The sequence below is a fragment of the Rana temporaria genome, chromosome 5, assembly GCF_905171775.1.
Source record: "Rana temporaria chromosome 5, aRanTem1.1, whole genome shotgun sequence".
NCBI classification, from domain to species: domain Eukaryota; kingdom Metazoa; phylum Chordata; class Amphibia; order Anura; family Ranidae; genus Rana; species Rana temporaria.
Window position 1 is genome coordinate 281,363,356 of NC_053493.1, and position 18,969 is coordinate 281,382,324.

At 42.1% G+C, this 18,969-nt stretch overlaps 1 protein-coding gene across 1 annotated transcript in view; it reads left to right on the forward strand.

Moving 5' to 3' along the window:
- LOC120940829 overlaps positions 1 to 18,969 on the forward strand; it is a 60,891-nt gene that overhangs the window by 28,300 nt on the left and 13,622 nt on the right. Inside the window, exon 3 of the mRNA XM_040353903.1 lies at positions 13,358 to 13,451. Coding sequence (XP_040209837.1) covers positions 13,358 to 13,451 — 94 coding nt within the window. The remainder of the gene's footprint in view (positions 1 to 13,357; positions 13,452 to 18,969) is intronic.

Sequence of the window (18,969 nt, forward strand, 5' to 3'; positions counted from 1 at the left end):
CGCCGGTGACCTTTTTTAGTGCATACGCTGTAACTCCACTTTTTAAAAGATTAAACACTGCAGAATCGCCATTTAATTAGCACTTGTGGTATTATGTATGCTTTTTCTATATTACTTGTGTTTCCAGCTGGCATGTCCAGTGATAAGGGAATTACTTCTACCTTCAACTTGCCTATGATGACCTTCAGTATTTGACAATGTTCCCTTTGGATTCAATAGCATGTAGCAAAATCATTTTCTCTAATCATCCAGAGCCCATTGGTATCAAAGCAGTTTAAATAAGTGACAGGACAAAATAGGCAATTGTTCGGGGGAACACAAGCATCTGTAGTCTGTCACTATACCACATATTATTAATTGTGCACACTTTCTAAATGTCAGGCACTTCCTCATAAAATTTGCAGTCAGTTTATTGCTTGCGTATCATTGGAACTGGAAATATTGTATTTGACTTCCACCATGAACACTGCCTGGGAATAGAATGAAGGAAGATCTTGGCATTGGATATTTGGGGCAGACTATAGCGCAGGGATATGCAATTAGCGGACCTCCAGCTGTTGCAGAACTACAAGTCCCATGAGGCATTGCAAGATTCTGACAACCACAAGCAGGACATCCAGAGGCAGAGGCATGATGGGACTTGTAGTTTTACAACAGCTGGAGGTCCGCTAATTGCATATGCCTGCTTTAGCGTGTACAGGCGGTCCCCTACTTACAAACATCCGACTTACAAACGACTCCTACTCACAAAAGGAAGGAGACAATAGGAAGTGAGAGGAAATCTACCCCTAGGAAGGGAAATTCTCTCCTCTAAAGCCTCGTACACACAATCAGTCCATCCGATGACAACGGTCTGAAGGACCGTTGTCATCGGTTAACCGATGAAGCTGACTGATGGTCCGTCGCGCCCACACACCATCGGTTAAATAACCGATCGTGTCAGAACGCGGTGATGTAAAACACAACGACGTGCTAAAAAAAATTAAGTTCAATGCTTCCAAGCATGCGTCGACTTGATTCTGAGCATGCGTGGATTTTTAACCGATGGTCATGCCTACTAACGATCGGTTTTGACCTATCGGTTAGGAATCCATCGGTTAAATTTAAAGCAAGTTTCCTTTTTTTTAACCAATGGTTAAATAACCTATGGGGCCCACACACGATCGGTTTTGACCGATGAAAACAGTCCATCAGACCGCTGTCCTCTGGTTAACCTATCGTGTGTACGAGGCCTAAGAGTTATTATGGCAAAAAGGTGTCTCCTCTCCACTAATGCTTTATCACCAATCCTTGTTTCCCTAATAACCCCAAATTTTCTAAATCCAATTGTCATTGGGACAGAAAGTGAGGTGAAGAATTCTGATCAGGCACACAGACAGCAAAACAAATGTTACAGGGGTGATAACCCTTCCCTATGCTATCCAAAAAGCTAAGAAATTGATTTTTTGGCTGGAGCTACACTTAAAAAATTTACCTGTTCCAACTTACAGATTCAACTTAAAGCGAATTTCCAGCCTTTTTTTTATGTTTATTAAAAGTCAGCAGCTACAAAAAGCATAGCTGCTGGCTTTTAATAAACATACACTTACCTGCTCCACTGGCCAGCGCCACGCCGCCCCGGGGCTCCGTTCCTCTCCCCCTCTCTCAGCCGGCACCTACATTCTAACTGTGGGCACCCATCTGTGACAGCTTTCGGCTTCACCGCTGGGCACTCACTGCGCATGCGCGATCGGCGCTGCGCTCTGTGAGTGGTCAGACGATCGCCTTCGACCTGGCACGTGTCCCAGGCGATCGCCTGCAAGGAGGGGCCGCCATAGGCAATTTGACGTATCGCCTAAGCGGTCCCTGGGTGGAAGGAGGAAGTGAAACAGGAAGTCCCACTCCAACTGAAGCCCCCACACCCCCCCTCCCCCAGAAAAAGATGACATCCCAAATGTGGCATGTAAGGGGGCGAGGAGTGGTTTAAGCGGAAGTTCCAATTTTGGGTGGAACGCCGCTTTAAGAACAAGCCTAAAGTCCCTATCTTGTTTGTAACCTGGGGACCGCCTGTACTTGCTATCTCTTAAAGGACTTGTTTAGTATTTTGGAATTGCTTTATTTTGGAAATATGTATTTAGCAAAGAGTAATAATAAGTTTGAAAAGCTTTAATTTCATCTGTTTGTTTTTTAGGGCTCTTTCACACAAGTGTTGAAAACAAGAAATTGGGTCACATTTTTATCACTTCCTGAATGCCTGTCCCTGCTTCCCATTTTTTTTTAAATCAGAGAATAAAGTTTACACAATAAAAATATATATCAAAGGTGCTCCAAGAGAGACATATAATGCATCAGCAGATAAAAACATTAGGTACAGTGGGGATCGAAAGTTTGGGCACCCCAGGTAAAAATTTGTATTAATGTGCATAACGAAGCCAGGGAAAGATGGAAAAATCTCCAAAAGGCATCAAATTACAGATAAGACATTCTTATAATATGTAAAAAAAAGTTAGATTTTATTTCCGTCATTTACACTTTCAAAATTACAGAAAACAAAAAAATGGCGTCTGCAAAAGTTTGGGCACCCTGCAGAGTTAATATCTTGTACTGCAAGTATCACAGCTTGTAAACGCTTTTTGTAGCCAGCCAAGAGTCTTTCAATTCTTGTTTGAGGTATCTTTGCCCATTCTTCCTTACAAAAGTCTTCCAGTTCTTTGAGATTTCTGGGCTGTCTGTCATGCACTCCTCTTTTAAGGTCTATCCATAGATTTTCAATTATGTTGAGGTCAGGAGATTGTGAAGGCCATGGCAAAACCTTCAGTTTACGCCTCTTGATGTAATCCCCCATGGATTTTGAATGTGTGTTTAGGATCATTATCCATTTGTAGAAGCCATCCTCTCTTTAACTTTAGCTTTTTCACAGATGGCATCAAGTTACCATCCAAAATTTGCTGAAATTTTATTGAATCCATTTTTCCTTCTACTCGTGAAATGTTCCCTGTGCTACTGGCTGCAATACAACCCCAAAGCATGATTGATCCACCCCATGCTTAACAATTGGACAGAGGTTCTTTTTATTAAATTCTGTGCCCTTTCTTCTCCAAACGTACCTTTGCTCATTCCGGCCAAAAAGTTCTATTTTAACCTCATCGGTCCACACAACTTGTTTCCAAAATGCATCAGGCTTGTCTATATGTTCATTTGCTAAGTTCCATAGCTGATTTTTGTGGTGAGGACGTAGAAGAGGTTTTCTTCTGATGACTCTTCCATGAAGATCATATTTGTACAAGTATCTCTTTATAGTGGAATAGTGTACCACAACTCCAGTGTCTGCCAGATCTTTCTGGAGGGATCGTGCAGTCAAACGTGGGTTTTGAATTGCTTTTCTCACAATCCTGCAAGCTGTTCTGTCTGATATTTTTCTTGGTCTTCCAGATCTTGCTTTAACTTCCACTGTTCCTGATGACTGCCATTTCTTAATTACATTCCGAACAGAGGATATTGACATCTGAAAATGCTTTGCTATCTTCTTATAGCCTTCTCCAGCTTTGTGAGCGTCAACTATTTTCAGTTTCAGTTTTCTAGACAACTGCTTAGAAGAACCCATGGTGCTGATTGTTGGGGCAAGGTCAGATGAGTCTAGGCATTTAAAACCTTTGAGATTGACATCACCTGGTCTTCCCAGACGATGATTGAGAACAATCCATGACACTGGCAGGTCTCAGCTTTGCAAAGGGGGCAGTGCATGCTATAAATTCTGCAGGGTGCCTAAACTTTTGCAGACGCCATTTTTTTGTTTTCTGTAATTTTGAAAGTGTAAATGATGGAAATAAAATCTTACTTTTTTTGACATATTATAAGAATGTCTAATCTGTAATTTGATGCCTTTTGGAGATTTTTCCATCTGTCCTTGGCTTCGTTTTGCACATTAATACAAATTTTTACCTGGGGTGCCCAAACCTTCGATCGCCACTTTACATGCACATACCAACTGGGAAATGCCTAGCAATACATGGTCCCATCCTAAGAAATCCACTTGTGAAAAAATAAAATTATGAGTACCATAATACACCGGGTTCAGAATATTCAAAGGAAATAGGACATAGTAACAACCATTACCCCAGCAATCTGTTCATAACCAAATCTACCAGTGCCAGGCCTGGCATCGCCAGTCATCCATCCCAGACTCTGTCAGACTTGGCCGGACAGCCCCTGTGTTGGTAAATCATTTTCTCATACCGAAGAGTGGTATCAATTTGGGTAGCCCCACTCCTGCAGGCATGAAGGGGAAGAACTTTTCCAGTGTAATAAAAGCAAAGGCAGTACAAATTCTGGATGGACCCTCTGCACACTGCTATACACCCTTTCCAGCAAACTATACAATCAAAAACAGGGATTTTTAGTTCACACATATTGCAATACATGCAATACAAGCTGGCCAACTGTGTCAACTTAATCCCTCTTATGGCCAGTCCTACACTGCTTTGCCACTGCAAATGATACAATGGACGCCATGCCAACATGGAGCATAAAGGCACAAGGTGGGGGGGAGACGGGAGCTACTAGGTTCAGGTCTGGTCACTGACCTGCATTGCAACAGAGACAAGATAGAACTGTGCTCTAATCCCAATAGCTTGTACATCCATTTAAACTATCAGGTGCTAAAGGGGTGTGACCACATGTTAACACTACGGAGGTTGTGCAGAGAGATCTTCCAGAATTTGTAGTGTTAACATGAGGTCACACCCCTTTAGCACCTGATAGTTTAAATGCATGTACAAGCTATTGGGATTAAAGCACTATCTTGTCTCTGTTGTAAGGCAGGTCCCTCCACCAAATTATTTTGACCAGTGCATAAAGCAAGGTCCATAAATATGGATGAGTGAGTTTGGGGTGGAGGAACTTGACTGGCCTGCACAGAGTCCTGACCTCAACCGATAGAACACTTGCCTGTTAGCTAGGCCTTTTTATTCAACATCAGTGCCTGACCTCAAAAATGCACTTCTGGAAGAATGGTCAAACATTCCCATAGACACACTCCTAAACCTTGTGGACAGCCTTCCCAGAAGAGTTGAAGCTTGTATAGCTGCAAAGGATGGGCCAACTCAATATTGAACCCTACGGACTATGACTGGGATGCCATTAAAGTTCATGTGTGTGTAAAGGCAGGTGTCCCAATACTTTTGGCAATATAGTGTATCTTGTCTCTTAAACAAAGGCATCAGGTATGACATCATCCAAAATGCCAAGCACACATTGCAATGGGTCTGAATCCAGAGCTGTCTGAAATACCTGATTAGGAGTTTGTACAACAGTATTCCAATATCTGTGTCATTTGGGACATCTCCATCATATGTGGAGCAAATCCCTATGATCCGTACTACATTTAGAACATATTGGCCCAGATTCACATACATCAGCGCATATTTATGCCGGCGTAGCGTATCTAATATACGCTACGCTGATGCAGCGCAGAGAGGCAAGCACTGGATTCACAAAGCACTTGCCCCCACTCGCTCTTAAAGATACACTGGGTTTCCTCTGCGTAAGCCGGTGTAGGTGGAAGTGGGCGTGAGCCATGCTAATGAGGCGTGACCCCATGCAAATGATGGGCCAAGCATCATAGAAGTACTTAAAATGAACGGCGCATGCGCCGTCCCGTGGCCACATCCCAGTGCGCATGCTCAGAATCACGTCGAAACAACTGCCTAAGATACGCCAAATCACTGCCTACGACGTGAACGTAACCTATGCCTAGTCATATTCACGTACTACGTAAACGATGCAAAATACGACGGCTGTGTCCACTGGTCCATACCTTTGCATGGGTTGCGCTTCCTATATGGGGAATAACTTTACGACTTACGCAAACCACGTATATTATGCGCCACGCGCAAGTACGTTCGTGAATCGGCGTATCTCCCTCATTTGCATATGTGCATAGAAAATCTATGGGAGCGACAAATGCGCCCAGCGTAAATATGCGCCCACGATACGACGGCGTAGGCAAGTTACGTCGGTCCTAGGAAGCCTATTTTTAGGCGTATCTCAGATTGTTATACTTACGTGGCGTATCTCGAGATACGTCGGCGTAAGTGCTTTGTGAATCCGGGCCATTGGGTTTGCCAACAAGCCAATTTTATGCAATTTAGGAGGTGTGTAGTGAACCCTGAGCAGTATGTATAGCTGGGAAAGTCGCTGAGCTACATCTGCATCCCATTTTAGCCTTGTAAAAAAATATCAAACACGTTACACAGGGCGTTTTGAGTCGCCTAACATGACTTACGCGCCTGTGTAACACGTCCAGATGCTCATTAATGCTATTGGTGCATTAATTTATGTTAATGGCTGCTTTAGAATTCAATACCTGTGTGAAAAGAACCCTTATTCCACAGTTATTTTTCAATGGCTGAAGACAGCTAAATGCAAATCCACTTTGGTGCTTGGAAGTGCAGTCGCTGTAGATCCGAGGGGGACATGCAAGGAAAATAAAAAACAAAAAATTTAGTTGTCAAGCCAACATGTTGAAGCATTGATTTTTGCAGTATCTGAGTTCCTTTTAATTCATCAATTCAGTATTTTACAGATTTGTGATAACAGCCTTTGCAAGTCTAATGCCGCGTACACACGACCATTTTTAATGGTCTAGAAAAAAATATGTTTTCTTCAACCCGATTATTGTTAAGCCGGCCTTGCCTACACACGATCATGAAAAGAAAATGCTCTAGCAAAGCGCGGTGACGTACAGCATGTACGATGGCACTATAAAGGGGAAGTACCATTCAGATGGCACCACCCTTGGGGCTGCTTTTGCTGATTTTTTGTTAGTAAAAGATGATTCACGCTTTTCAGCGTGATGAATGTGCTATCTCCATTACAAGCTGTAGTTTTACCAGAACGAGCGCTCCCATCTCATAACTTGCTTCTAAGCATGCGCGTTATTTTCACATGGTTAAAGCCCACACACGACCATTTTTTACGACGTTTGAAACGACAATGTTAAAAACAACGTGAACATTTAGAGCTTGTTCTAAATTTTTAATGGCCATTTTTAACGTTGCCAAAAATGCTTTGGAGCCCACACACAATAGTTTTTAATGACATTAAACAAAAATGTCATTTTTCACATCGCGGAAAACGGTTGTGTGTACGCGGCATAATGCCTCGTACACACGACCAGTTTTCCCGTCGGTAAAACTGCCATGACAGCTTTTGACCGGGAAAACTGGCCGTGTGTATGCTCCATTGCAGTTTTCCCGACAGGAAAACCGATGGGAATCGCGGCAGGAAAAATGAGAACATGTTCTCTTTTTTCCTGTTGCAATTCCCGGCTGTCTTTTTCCCGGCAGTTCCCCTATGGGAAACACTGCGGTGGAGCATACACACGGCCGGGATTCCCAGCTAAAGCTCTCACTGCAGCTTTCCCGACAGGAAAACCTCTGTTGTGTACACGGGGAAAACGACCGAGCAGGTTCTCGGTTTTCCCCACAAAATTCCTGGCAGACTTTTTACAACCGGGAATCCCGATCACATTTACGAGGGCATCAGTTATGCATGTCCCACCTTTTGTTTCCAAAATGTTGCTATACATCAACCACCGCTGCCTTTCTCTTCCTTTAGGTTAGGTTCACACTTCTGTGATCAGATTTTGATCCAACTTTCAGCTGCGATTGTGTAGTGCAACTTGGATGCTACTTAGATGTGGTTTGCATTTTTTATGGGGTCAAAATGGGTCTGGAATCGCACCTAAGTAGTACAGGAACCTTTTCCACCATGATGAGTTGCATTGATGGGAACAGGCACCATTGAAAGTAAGGTGCTTTCCATTGTCATGTGATTCTGTGTGACTCAAGTCGCATCTGAAATTGCATTAGTGTAAATGGAAGCTTATTCTACGTCTTCATTTGGTAAAATATCCGTCAAAGTAATTCCAGAATTGATCACTAACTAATACACAGACGAGTTAACTTGTAATTCTTCCTTCAGTCCGCAGCTGAGTACTTTTAAGACTGAGAAAATATCTAGAGAAAGGATGTGCCACTCTCTCTACCTGTACATAACAGAAGTTATAGTACAAGAGGGCAAAGTTGCATTGCTTTTAGAACGGATTAGTGGACTGGATAAAGGAAAGTCTTTTCTCTTATCTGTACATCGCTTATACTGGCTGTAGGAGGAATGTTATTCTAACTGGCTGGTGAGTCACAAAATTTGCCCTTAGATTTTGTTCACATGAACTTTAGCTTGTTAAAGTATGTACAGCAAGCTTTTGGCAAGGTTTTGCAAATGCTAATGCACATAGAATGGTCTCTACGGTTCCTAAACAGTGTTTGAAATCCAATGTTCATTTTTATTTTTTTTATTTAATCAAAATTTTGAAAACCTTTTGGCAATCTTTCTTCAGCTTTATTTAAGTATTTAAAGAACTTTTCCGATTCCAGTTAAAGTAGAACTTTGGGTTCCGGTCCCTGCACAGAAAAATCACCCACCATGCGAGGTAGCTTCCAGGTAGGGTGAAGCAAGATGGCCGCGATGGAATCGAATGTGACGAGCGCATGCTCGTCGTACGTGATGACGTCACCACGTTCTTGCCTTTCAAAAGAACCGTGGTTATTTTGAAAGAAGTGTGTGTACACTCGGGCGACAAGAGATTCTTGCCAAGAATCTCGTCAGGAAAAACAATGTTTTTTCCTGACGAGATTCTGGCCCGTGTGTACGAGGCTTTATTCTGTAAAAGTGGGAGATTGTAACCCTGCATCTCATAGCGTGTGTTATAGTCAGGTCTTCACATCCTGTTACTGTGTTCTATCTATTCTCTGTTTGTTCAGTCACCAGGTTACCAGCTGGCCTTTTCAACATGTGGGCTTTTTTATTTTATTTGACATAGACCACAATTGTGTAATCATTTTACAAAGTAGCTGTCTACCATTTATTTCATAGTATTCCAGAAGAAAATCAATAAACACACAGATTTAGTAATTTAAAAGCTGACATGCCCAATGAGCAGACTTTTAAAATATGGAACTTAAAGCTAAATATAGTTCACGGTATGACGACTTCATTGACATAAACTGACGCACGGTAGGACAAGTACATAATAAACAAATAGATAAAGGAGACCAGACCATATTCAAATTAGATTATTTCTGTATTTTTATATTTCAAAATCTAATTTTCCCTTTTCATTTATTTTACGCAAATATTTTTTACAATAACGTTTCCCATTAGTATGTATTCACAGCATGCAGTCTCCATGGAGTTACAGCTAAAATCATCACAGTGCAATAACATACTTTGCTTTGTATTAAATTCTGTGTCTGAAATACCTCAATACTACAATACTTAAAGCTGATTGCTGCCTAATTAAATCTATAATCTTTAAAAAATAAAATCAGTTATGTGAATGTAATCAGTGTATAAATGTAGGTTTATCTGTTCCAAGCCCCATTTCCATGTATGGATGGTAATTGCATATGAGGGCAGCTATATTTACTCTCTACGTAGACTTGCTATGCATCCTACTTTGGGTGCTATTACTCAGGCTGCTATTTTCTTATGAACAAATGGATGCTGTCCTTATTTGCACTGTGCAGGATTGTACAATTCAGGCGATGGTACTGGCACAGTGCCTGTCAAAAAAAGGAGAAAAACTTACCCAAATGCATAAAGATTTTCCTTAATGTCCAATTAAACTTTTAGTTTACACCAGCTAAAATATGTCAGGTACATTAGAGCGATTAACATTCTAATTTAATTGATTTGGAAAGCAGTTAAAACTTAAAGTGCAAATTCCCCCAAAAAACGGAGCTTACTCATTTGGATGATTCATGGGGTGGCTGGCCTTGAAGCTGCAAGAAATCACCAGTGGCTGCCCACAGTTAGGGTACTGGTGCCTGAACCCAAAGTCTGGCAAAGAACTGGGTCAGGTGAGGACATTTCTGGATCCTGGCACATGTAAGTGTTTATTTTTTAAAAGTCAGCAGCTACAGTATTTGTAGCTACAGACTTTTTTGTTGTACAGGGTGCAGATCCTCTAAGTAGAAAAGCCTGAGCAAGGACACCCTGGTGAGCCTCCAGCAGAAGAGCTGGCATCAGGGCCAAACAACACTGAGCTCTGCCCAGCACTAACAGCAGCTTCAGCCTCCCTGAGAGAAGAGGCAGTCGGCCTTTCTCCCACACCACTGACACAGACATGGGATTTTCTGCCAGCAGAATCTGTGGAGTTACCAGAAACATCTCCAGCTGAAGCGCTGACAACTGGACAGAGGGTTCAAAACCTCTGCCACACACCGGCGGCACCCCGGAGGCCCAGGGTGAGAAGGAGATGATCACTTCCCAGAGGCAGATTAAGAGGAAGCAATCTTTCCCCCCCAGCAAAAGATCAGTGCACCTGGGAGACAGTACCAGAGACATGTCGTCCCAGCAGCCAGGTGAGGGTAAGGGAGATGGAGCAGCTGGCTCCCATTCCCAGCAACAGATGGCACCCTAGAATAATGCCAGCAACCCAGCAGAAGGGCTGGCAACAATTCTGCTGGCCTCTGCCCTCAACTAACAGAAGATGGAATTCCTGTGGTAGTGGATGGGACTTCAGTCTCCATTGACCCAACCCCAGAAAAAAGGTTTGGCATTGGGACAGGAGGATGTCAGCCTTGCTCTGCAAACACTGGGGGATGTTCATCTAGTAACAGTGGAGAGGACTTCAGTCTCCACCTATATACCCCAGAGATGCTGGGCAGTCGGCCCAGATCCCCAACATTCTGATGGAGTGAGCCCAGTCACCCTGTCTTCTCTCCAGCAGCTAAAAGGACTCCAGGGAGAAGGACCAGTCTGTCATTCTCCCCAGTGGCAGGTATGTTCTATGAGATAGGCAGAGGTTGGCTGGGTGAGTAATGTTCTGTTTGGGACAATGTGTTTTGGGTACTGTGTAGGTAAGGGCATTGGGGGACTGGAACTACGGAATAACTTCAAAGTCAACCTGTTTGGGGTCTCCTGCTGTGTTAGTCTTCTGCCTAAAGGGGCCATGTGTGACGGGAGTCACATTAAGCGAGGTGGGGGGAATTGTGGAACCTTGCTTACCATGGAGAGCTCCTAGTCCAGCTCCCCAGCTCCTCCCATGTGTAAGTCACCCTATGTCTATTCGGGGCATAGGGTGACCGAGAACCCCAGTCTGACCTCAAGAATATATGAAGATAAAGTCCACTGTTCATCAGAGACCATTGCTAAATGGTTTGAGATGGGGTGGGGGTTGCTATGTGTTTGTTAGGTGTGGCTATATCCCATTGTTCTATTGTGTCTGTCTGCCTTGGGAGCAACCTATTAGAGGCTGTGTATGTCTATGTAGATTATCTGTGAGAGGGGAGGGGGAGAATTCTTCCAACAGCTCTCCCTACTGATTGGACAGTCTTCTGATGAAAAGTTTGAATAGCTCTGTGTGCCTGTGTTCAAATAAACAGTTCATGTTCAGCAGTCAAAATGAGTACTGTCTAGATCTCGGTTGTCAGAGATTTGGAATATCTAATATCTATATTCAGGCTGAAGGAAGCGGTGTATGACGAAAACACTCAATCGGAGTGTGGGACAATTCGTGACAACAGGCAACCGCCCAATGCCTCCTCCGCTGTTTGACATTCTTATACAGGTAAGGGCGGGGCCACCTGGAGATGACACCTGGTGGCACCGTCCCCTTTGTGATGTCACAGACCTGTGCATGTGTAATGCTTTGCGTCTATCTATTTAAGTTCTTTAGGATGCACAATATAACACAATTCACAGCTTACAAAATATATGCCTACAAATATAAGCATGTACAATATGTACGCATTAAGTAAACAAAACAGTTACTCCACTTAGGGGTCAGGATCTAATGGACTTCATGGTTCCTTGCTCAGTCCAACTCAAAAGTTCTTTAAAGTTCTCGAGCTCCTCGCATCCATGTCTTCCTGTCTGTCATTCCAAACACATGTCTATTTCAAAAGCTAAATCTCCTCCCCCTAACTTCCCCCCTTTGCTGATATTTGCATATTAATGGAGGGGGAAAGAGCCTCTGTAAACATATTCTCTTCCTAAACCTAACTTTATATTATCATCATCCGGTGATACTTGAACAAAAAAGAGCTGTATGGTCAATTTGCCAGAAAGAAGCCTTTACTGTACAAGTTCCACAAAAAAGCCTGGTTACAATATGCCCAACAACACCTTGACATGCCTCATTGGCTTTTTTGTGGCACTGCCACTAACCACAAATATGGGGGAAAGGGAAATATTACTGCTACTATCTACCAGCGTGGATGGGGAATCATACAATAACACTGCCACTGACCACCAATGCAAAGAGAATAAGGTTAATTAAAGGCTCACTTTTGTGAGACAAAAGAAAATAACATATATACTGTAATTGCGAAGTCATATTGTAATTGAATGCTATTAAAAATTACTTTTCCTTTCCAACGTGCAGCTTTGTAATTTTCTATAAAATGCAATATGGCTTCCTGGGGCTGTTCTGTACACAGATGGTGTACAGAACACCCCCCTGAAAATGCAGGGGCATTTCTACCCTGGTGATGATTATGACAACATTTTCATGGAGTAAGGCTCACTGTACCCTTTAAGGTGAATTTATAGCAACAACAAAAAACTTTTCTATTTTGGAGTAGGAAGTGTTAAAACTGCAGTTTATTATCTGCTGTCTATGTCTTGATGGGGAGATTTTCCTCTACTTATTTTCCTAGAGATGCAACAGGAAGTTAGAGGATATCCGCTAAGTTGTCACTAAAACAGGTGTCCACATTGGAAGATTTATACTCACTTTAACACCTGAAGAAGCAAAAGTTGCACTGAAACAGTTTTGGACCAAACTGGTAGCTCATTCCTAAGCTCTAAAGACAAGCTTTTCGAAGTAAATGTTGAAATTTTCACCAGGCATGAGATATACAGTTATATATACAGTATGCATTTAAAATGGTTTACCTGCCGAAGGATGTATCCTTTAATAGCCCGACCGACTGTGGGTGTGGGTGCATTGTTTGACAACCCCCCCTTAAATATATTACCAGCCACACTGGGATGTATAATACTGTTAATGAGCAAGGGAAAGAACCATGAATAGTGACATGATATTCCTGTAATTTGTCAAATGTACAGCAAACAAGAGGGCTGAGCAAAATGATCAATTCTTTACAAGGTAGAACACTTCACATATACAGTATGCATTTCAGCAGTTTTCCAGGAGTTTTACTGTAATACGTGTGATGTTTTGCAAGTATAAAACAGATGTATAAGTTTGAAAACCTGATAAATACTGTAAATAGGTATAGGATGCAGAAATGTGTCAATTTAGAAAGATATAGATATTTTGTAATATTTGATTTTTCTATTTATTTTTCAGGAATTGCTTCACTTTCTACTGTCCTTCTCATGTATGGGTCATCTTTATTTACAATCCTAGTAATCCTTAGTACTGCATTGGTATGTATTGTAAGGTAAGGAATTGGATGTAATACACCTTTAAACAAAGGAGTATAGCAGTAAATTACAATGAGAGAGGAAGTATACTTAAAATATGTCTTGCTGCTGTACATTCTCTGCGGTACAAAAGCAGCGTATCATTAACTTTGCTCTCAAATCTTCACAAGAGACACATTTTAAATTGTTATCCTGATGGTACCTGGCACCCTCTAGCCTGCACAAATGCTTCCCCTCTGCCTTGGACCATTGCTGGCGCTGTGGGGAGGAGGATTGGTCGCTACTACATATTTTCTGGTCTTGCCCCAGATTGAAACCTTTCTAGGGTAGAAGTCCGCCGCATCACACAGGAGTTTACAGAGTATAATATCCCGGACGATGCTGCGTTTTTTCTCTTACACCACTTAAAGATCCATACTAAAGCATACAAGTAATCACTAATACGTCACTTGCTTAATGCCGCAAAAGCATGCGTACCCCTCTATTCAAAGCAACAGTGAATCCCGACGATTGCACATTAGCTGAGGAAAGTGGAGGAAGTAAAAAGAATGGAGGATTTAAAGGGGTTGCAAAGTTATTTTTTTTAAAATAACAAACATATCATACTTACCTCCACTGTGCAGTTCGTTTTGCACAGAGTGGCCCCGTTCCTGGTATTCTGGGGTCCCTCGGCGGCTGTCACGGCTCCTCCCCACAACAGATAACCCCTGTTCTGGGAAGCGCTCTCCCAAGGGGGTTAGCTTGCAGGCATGCTCCTGTGATACAGTCAACGGCCATAGCTGCCGACTGTATCACTTGGCCCGCCCCTGGCGTGCCACATCATTGATTTGATTGACAGCAGCGGGAGCCAATGGCTGCTATCATTCTCCAATGAAGAGCCGCTTCAAGCTGGAAACCATTGCGGGATCGTGCTCACAGAGTTTTGTGGCTCAGGTAAGTAAAACAGGGGGCTGGGGGGGCCCGAGAGTTCAAAGTGTTTTTTCACCTTAATGCATAGGATGCATTAAGGAGAAAAAAACATAACGCTTTACAACCCCGTTAATCCTCACTGCACAACACAGACGGGAAACTTACACGAAGACCTGGACTAAATGGAATAGCTTTATCTTCTATAATGAAGGGCAACACCTTTTAGGGTCATAGATCATCCCTGTTTTTTATTTGTGATCATATCCTTCAGCTGCCGCCATGTCTTTATTTTCCTTTTTTTCTGTCTCCCTCCCCCCTTTTGTGGTGTCCCTTCCCCTCGTCCTGTTTAGCCCCACACCCCAATTATTGTTTTTTTTTTTTTCTTTAAGAAATGGTGAAAAAGCAAAGGGGGAGAGCCCTCCACCTCCTGACATTTCCACAGAAGTTGATGTTTGTGAACTTGAACCTCTTTGGAGGCGGACACTTGATTTATCGTTCCAAGCTACCATGTGAGCTGAAACGTATGATATTTGCAACTATCTTCAGCACTGTACATGGACTGTGTATCTTTGGCGCTGTTCACACTCTTTTTTATACTGTGGGGGCCTCACCCTTTTTTGGTGTTTAATAAAATTAATAGTTGAAAATAAAATATGTCTTTCTGGACTCTAGCTCAGAAGTCAGATCTCTGGTATGTGCCCCTGCCATGTGCATTATGGACAGAACACCCCCCCTGCAACTGCTGAATCTCAATTAACATGAATGGGACTACCTGCACAGATCAGCTGTGCATCCCATGTGGGCAAAAATTACTTTCGTATGGGTGTACGCATTAATTCACCCATGTAAAGAAGGCCTAACCCACAGTGGAGAACTAGGAAGTACTGATAACACTGCTTGCCATTTCAATGTGACATAGGCAGAGTGCACAAAAAGTTAGGCGCTTACTAGTCTTCCAGCAGATCAAAGTATATTTTTAAATTCAAACAATACTGGGAAAAGTGCCCGTATAGCAAAGATGTACTTTTTTTTGGCCTGACATACAGTCAGGAGTGTACCTAAAGCATTTGGCACCCAGGGTGGATTCTATATATGGCACCCCCAACTTTAAAATGTGGGGGTTCTCCCGGGTCACTGCACCAGTGCTCCTTGCAGGGGTGGACTGACAACACCCAGGGCCTCCAGACCATATTAAGCAAGGGCCCTCTGTCAGGCCCCACCCACTGCATATTAGTTGTCACGTTGAACTTCCAATTACTATGTGCCTTCAAAGCGAACTTATTGTCAAAATACGAATATTCGTTTTTGAGAGTGGATACATTCGATATACCAACGTTTTATATGATACCAAAGATTCACAAGAATCCAAACAAACCACCAGGAAGGCCCATTGTATGGGCAGTCAATGGCCCTTTTGAGCGCATTGGTAGATACTTGAATTTGCATGATTAATGGTATGGTAACTACTGTACCATCCTTTGTGCAGGATACACAAGATGTTTTAACCAGAATTTAAACATTGTGGTTCCAGAGGGAACATTATTGGTCCGGGTGGACATGGAATCTCTATTCACATCCATCCCAAACAATTGGGGCATACTGGCAGTGGCACATTTCCTAGAACTTTATTACCCCGAGATGAGAACTCAAAACAAATTCACCCTTGAATTATTGAAATTCATGTTAAATAACATCTACTTCCAGTTAATGGGAATGAACTATCAGCAGATTTGCGGAACCTCCATGGGTCCCCTATGGGCCCCAGCACATGCTTGTTTGCACCTGGGGCTCTGGGAAAAGGAGGATGTATATCAGTTACCAATGTACCTTGGCCACGTCCTACAGTGGCTGAGGTACATTGATGACATTTTGATTCTCTGAAGTGGAACAGAGATTCAATTAAGGCAGTTTATTAAAGATCTGAACATCAACGAGAAAAAATATCAGATTAATATTTAATTTTGATACAAAAGGAATCCCTTTCTACGATTCAAATGTTTAAATTGAGGGAAGTCAATTACTTACGCAAACTTTTAGGAAAGAAACCGTAGCCAATACATTGCTACATGCAGAAAATCACCATCTGAGACTCTTTAAAAACGCTATACGGATAGGTGAGTTTCTTTGAATTAGAAGAAACTGTACTGACATTGAGCAATTTCAAAAAGAAGCTACTCAAATGTATAAATGTTTCAGAGAAAGAGGTTACTCACATGAATTTCTAAGAAGAGCTAAAAAGAGAGTACTTGATATGGATCCGGGAACACTATTGGGAAATGAAAACCAAAAATTAAAGAATGAAAGCCCATTGGGTAATACCAGATTGATAACCAAATATGAAAGACAATAGGGGAACATTCAATCTTGCAAAGACATTGGCATATTATTACAGCAAACTCTTCCATTTCATAAATAGTGGGCCCTAGTCCCCTCATGGTGGCATGCCGATCGCCTAATTTAAATAATCTCCTAGTACATTCCGAATACAAAAGGGACATGCCTGGTAATTGGCTAACTGACTTACCCAAACTAACTAGGATACATCCCTGCGGCCACTGCCAGATTTGTCCCCAATTGCAAAGACTCGGGTGTTCACGGGCATAGACCGACTGAAAACTTTGGAGATTAAAAAATTCATCAACTTCTCTATGAGCAAAGTAATATATATGATGGAATCTCCCTGTAATAAATTGTATACATGAAAAACAAAGCGACAGTTGAGGATCCGTGTTGGTGAGACATAAAAAGTCCCCCTTATAAAGATAACAAAGAAAGGGAGAAAGATAACCCCCTAGCTTAGCACTTTAACAATTTCCATGTGGAAAAAACAGATGGTTTTAAAATAAAGGGGATTTTTGCTCTGAACTTGTCCCCTAGAAGAGGAGGCTTTGAGAAAGTCTTATTATGCAAAGGAAAGCACTGTATTGGATTTACAATCTAAATACAGTACTTTAACACCAAAATGATTGAACACAGAACTGAATCTCAATATGTTTCTTGATGATTAATTAGAAAGGACCCTGCTTGAATTCTATTGACCATCTGGGTATCTCTAGTTTAAACAAGATGTTTGTGGTTGTTATCTCCGATTGCCAGCCTGATCTCTTGCCTCAAAAAAGTAAAAATTAAAACATTAAATATTAAAAACTAGAAAGTGAAAAATTCTAGGAAAAATTTGCTGTTTCAGTGGGAAATTTGTTTGTTAGAATGACCTACTAAGTACATTAGAGTTCAGTTATCCTTAATTTCATATAGGACAATATACTACATAACCACAAGATGGTGCTAATTCATTTATTAACCCTCAATCACTGTAGATATGTGCAAATACACAGCCATTTTTCTGTTCAGTTCATTACTGTGATGCTAAATTAACACTGGAGGGAGCCTGTGGACCTTCGTCTTTGAAAGGTATATAAGGATCAGTTTGAATAACCCCTCCTTGTTCTGAAGAAGTCCACTGAAGTAAACTGTCCTCTTCACTCTTCCCAAGATCTCCTGCTCTTTAGCTCCCTTGTCTCCTCCTCCCATGTTCATGTGCAGAATTTCTTCAAAGCATGCCCCCTTTTCTTGAACTCACTACCTCAACCTATTTGGCTATTTTCTACTTGGTTTGCCTTTAGGCAATTTCGAAACTCATCTCTTCAGGCAAGCGTATGCTTACTTTTGCCTATTGCAGTTATTACCTATTATTTTCCTTTTAGATTGTAAGCCCTCATAAACAGGGTCCTTCTAATGCTCTTGTCTTGAATTGTATCGTAAATGCACCGTCTTCCTATATTTTGTAAAGGTCTGCACAAACTGTTGAAGCTTTAGTTCCAATAAAGCAGTAATAATGTAGCTTCATTGTAAATCTTCTTGACTCTGCAGACAGTGTTCTGTGAGTAACAGTTTGTGAAGGTCTGTTCCTATATAAATAAAACAAAAACATGAATGTCAAACTGACAATTAGGAATTGCTGATAAATGCTGCTGGAGAGGTGTGAGCAAGGGGCAAAATTATGGGGCAATTGGTAACCCCACATTCCAAACTCTTATATCATATTGATGTTAAAAAATCCTCTTTCACCATTCTGCAGGGGTTTTTTTATTGTGAAATGCACCATGCCTATATATCAGCATATGGATGAATTCCTTGGATGCACAGCTGACCCAAAGTTTACAATGTATCCATTGGATAGGGTCAGTCATTATATTGATTGCAGAGGAATGTGCCCTTCTTTCATCAATTAGTATTTTCAAGGTGTAAATCTGATTACCGTTTATACTCCAATATAAGCCGAGTTTTTCAGCACGTTTTTTTGTGTGCTGAAAATGCTCCCCTCGGCTTATACTCAAATGAGGTGCCACTTACTGGTCTCCGCGGTGGTGAGTGCGGGTGTTCAGTCAATCTGGATTCATCCTGTCCTGTAGAGCAGGGGGTATCTGTATCCCAGTCACATCCGCCCCGCTCGTGTCTGGCAGAAAAAGACACTCCCGCCCATGCTGTGACGCTGTCTGGACTGGCTGCTGGGACTGCCGATGTCCTAGCAGCCACTGACGTCATTGGCCGCTGTTTGTATTAAAGATCCTTCTGCAGTGGGCAGGTGATCGGGAGATGAAGGATAGCTGAAGTCAGCTCTAGTAC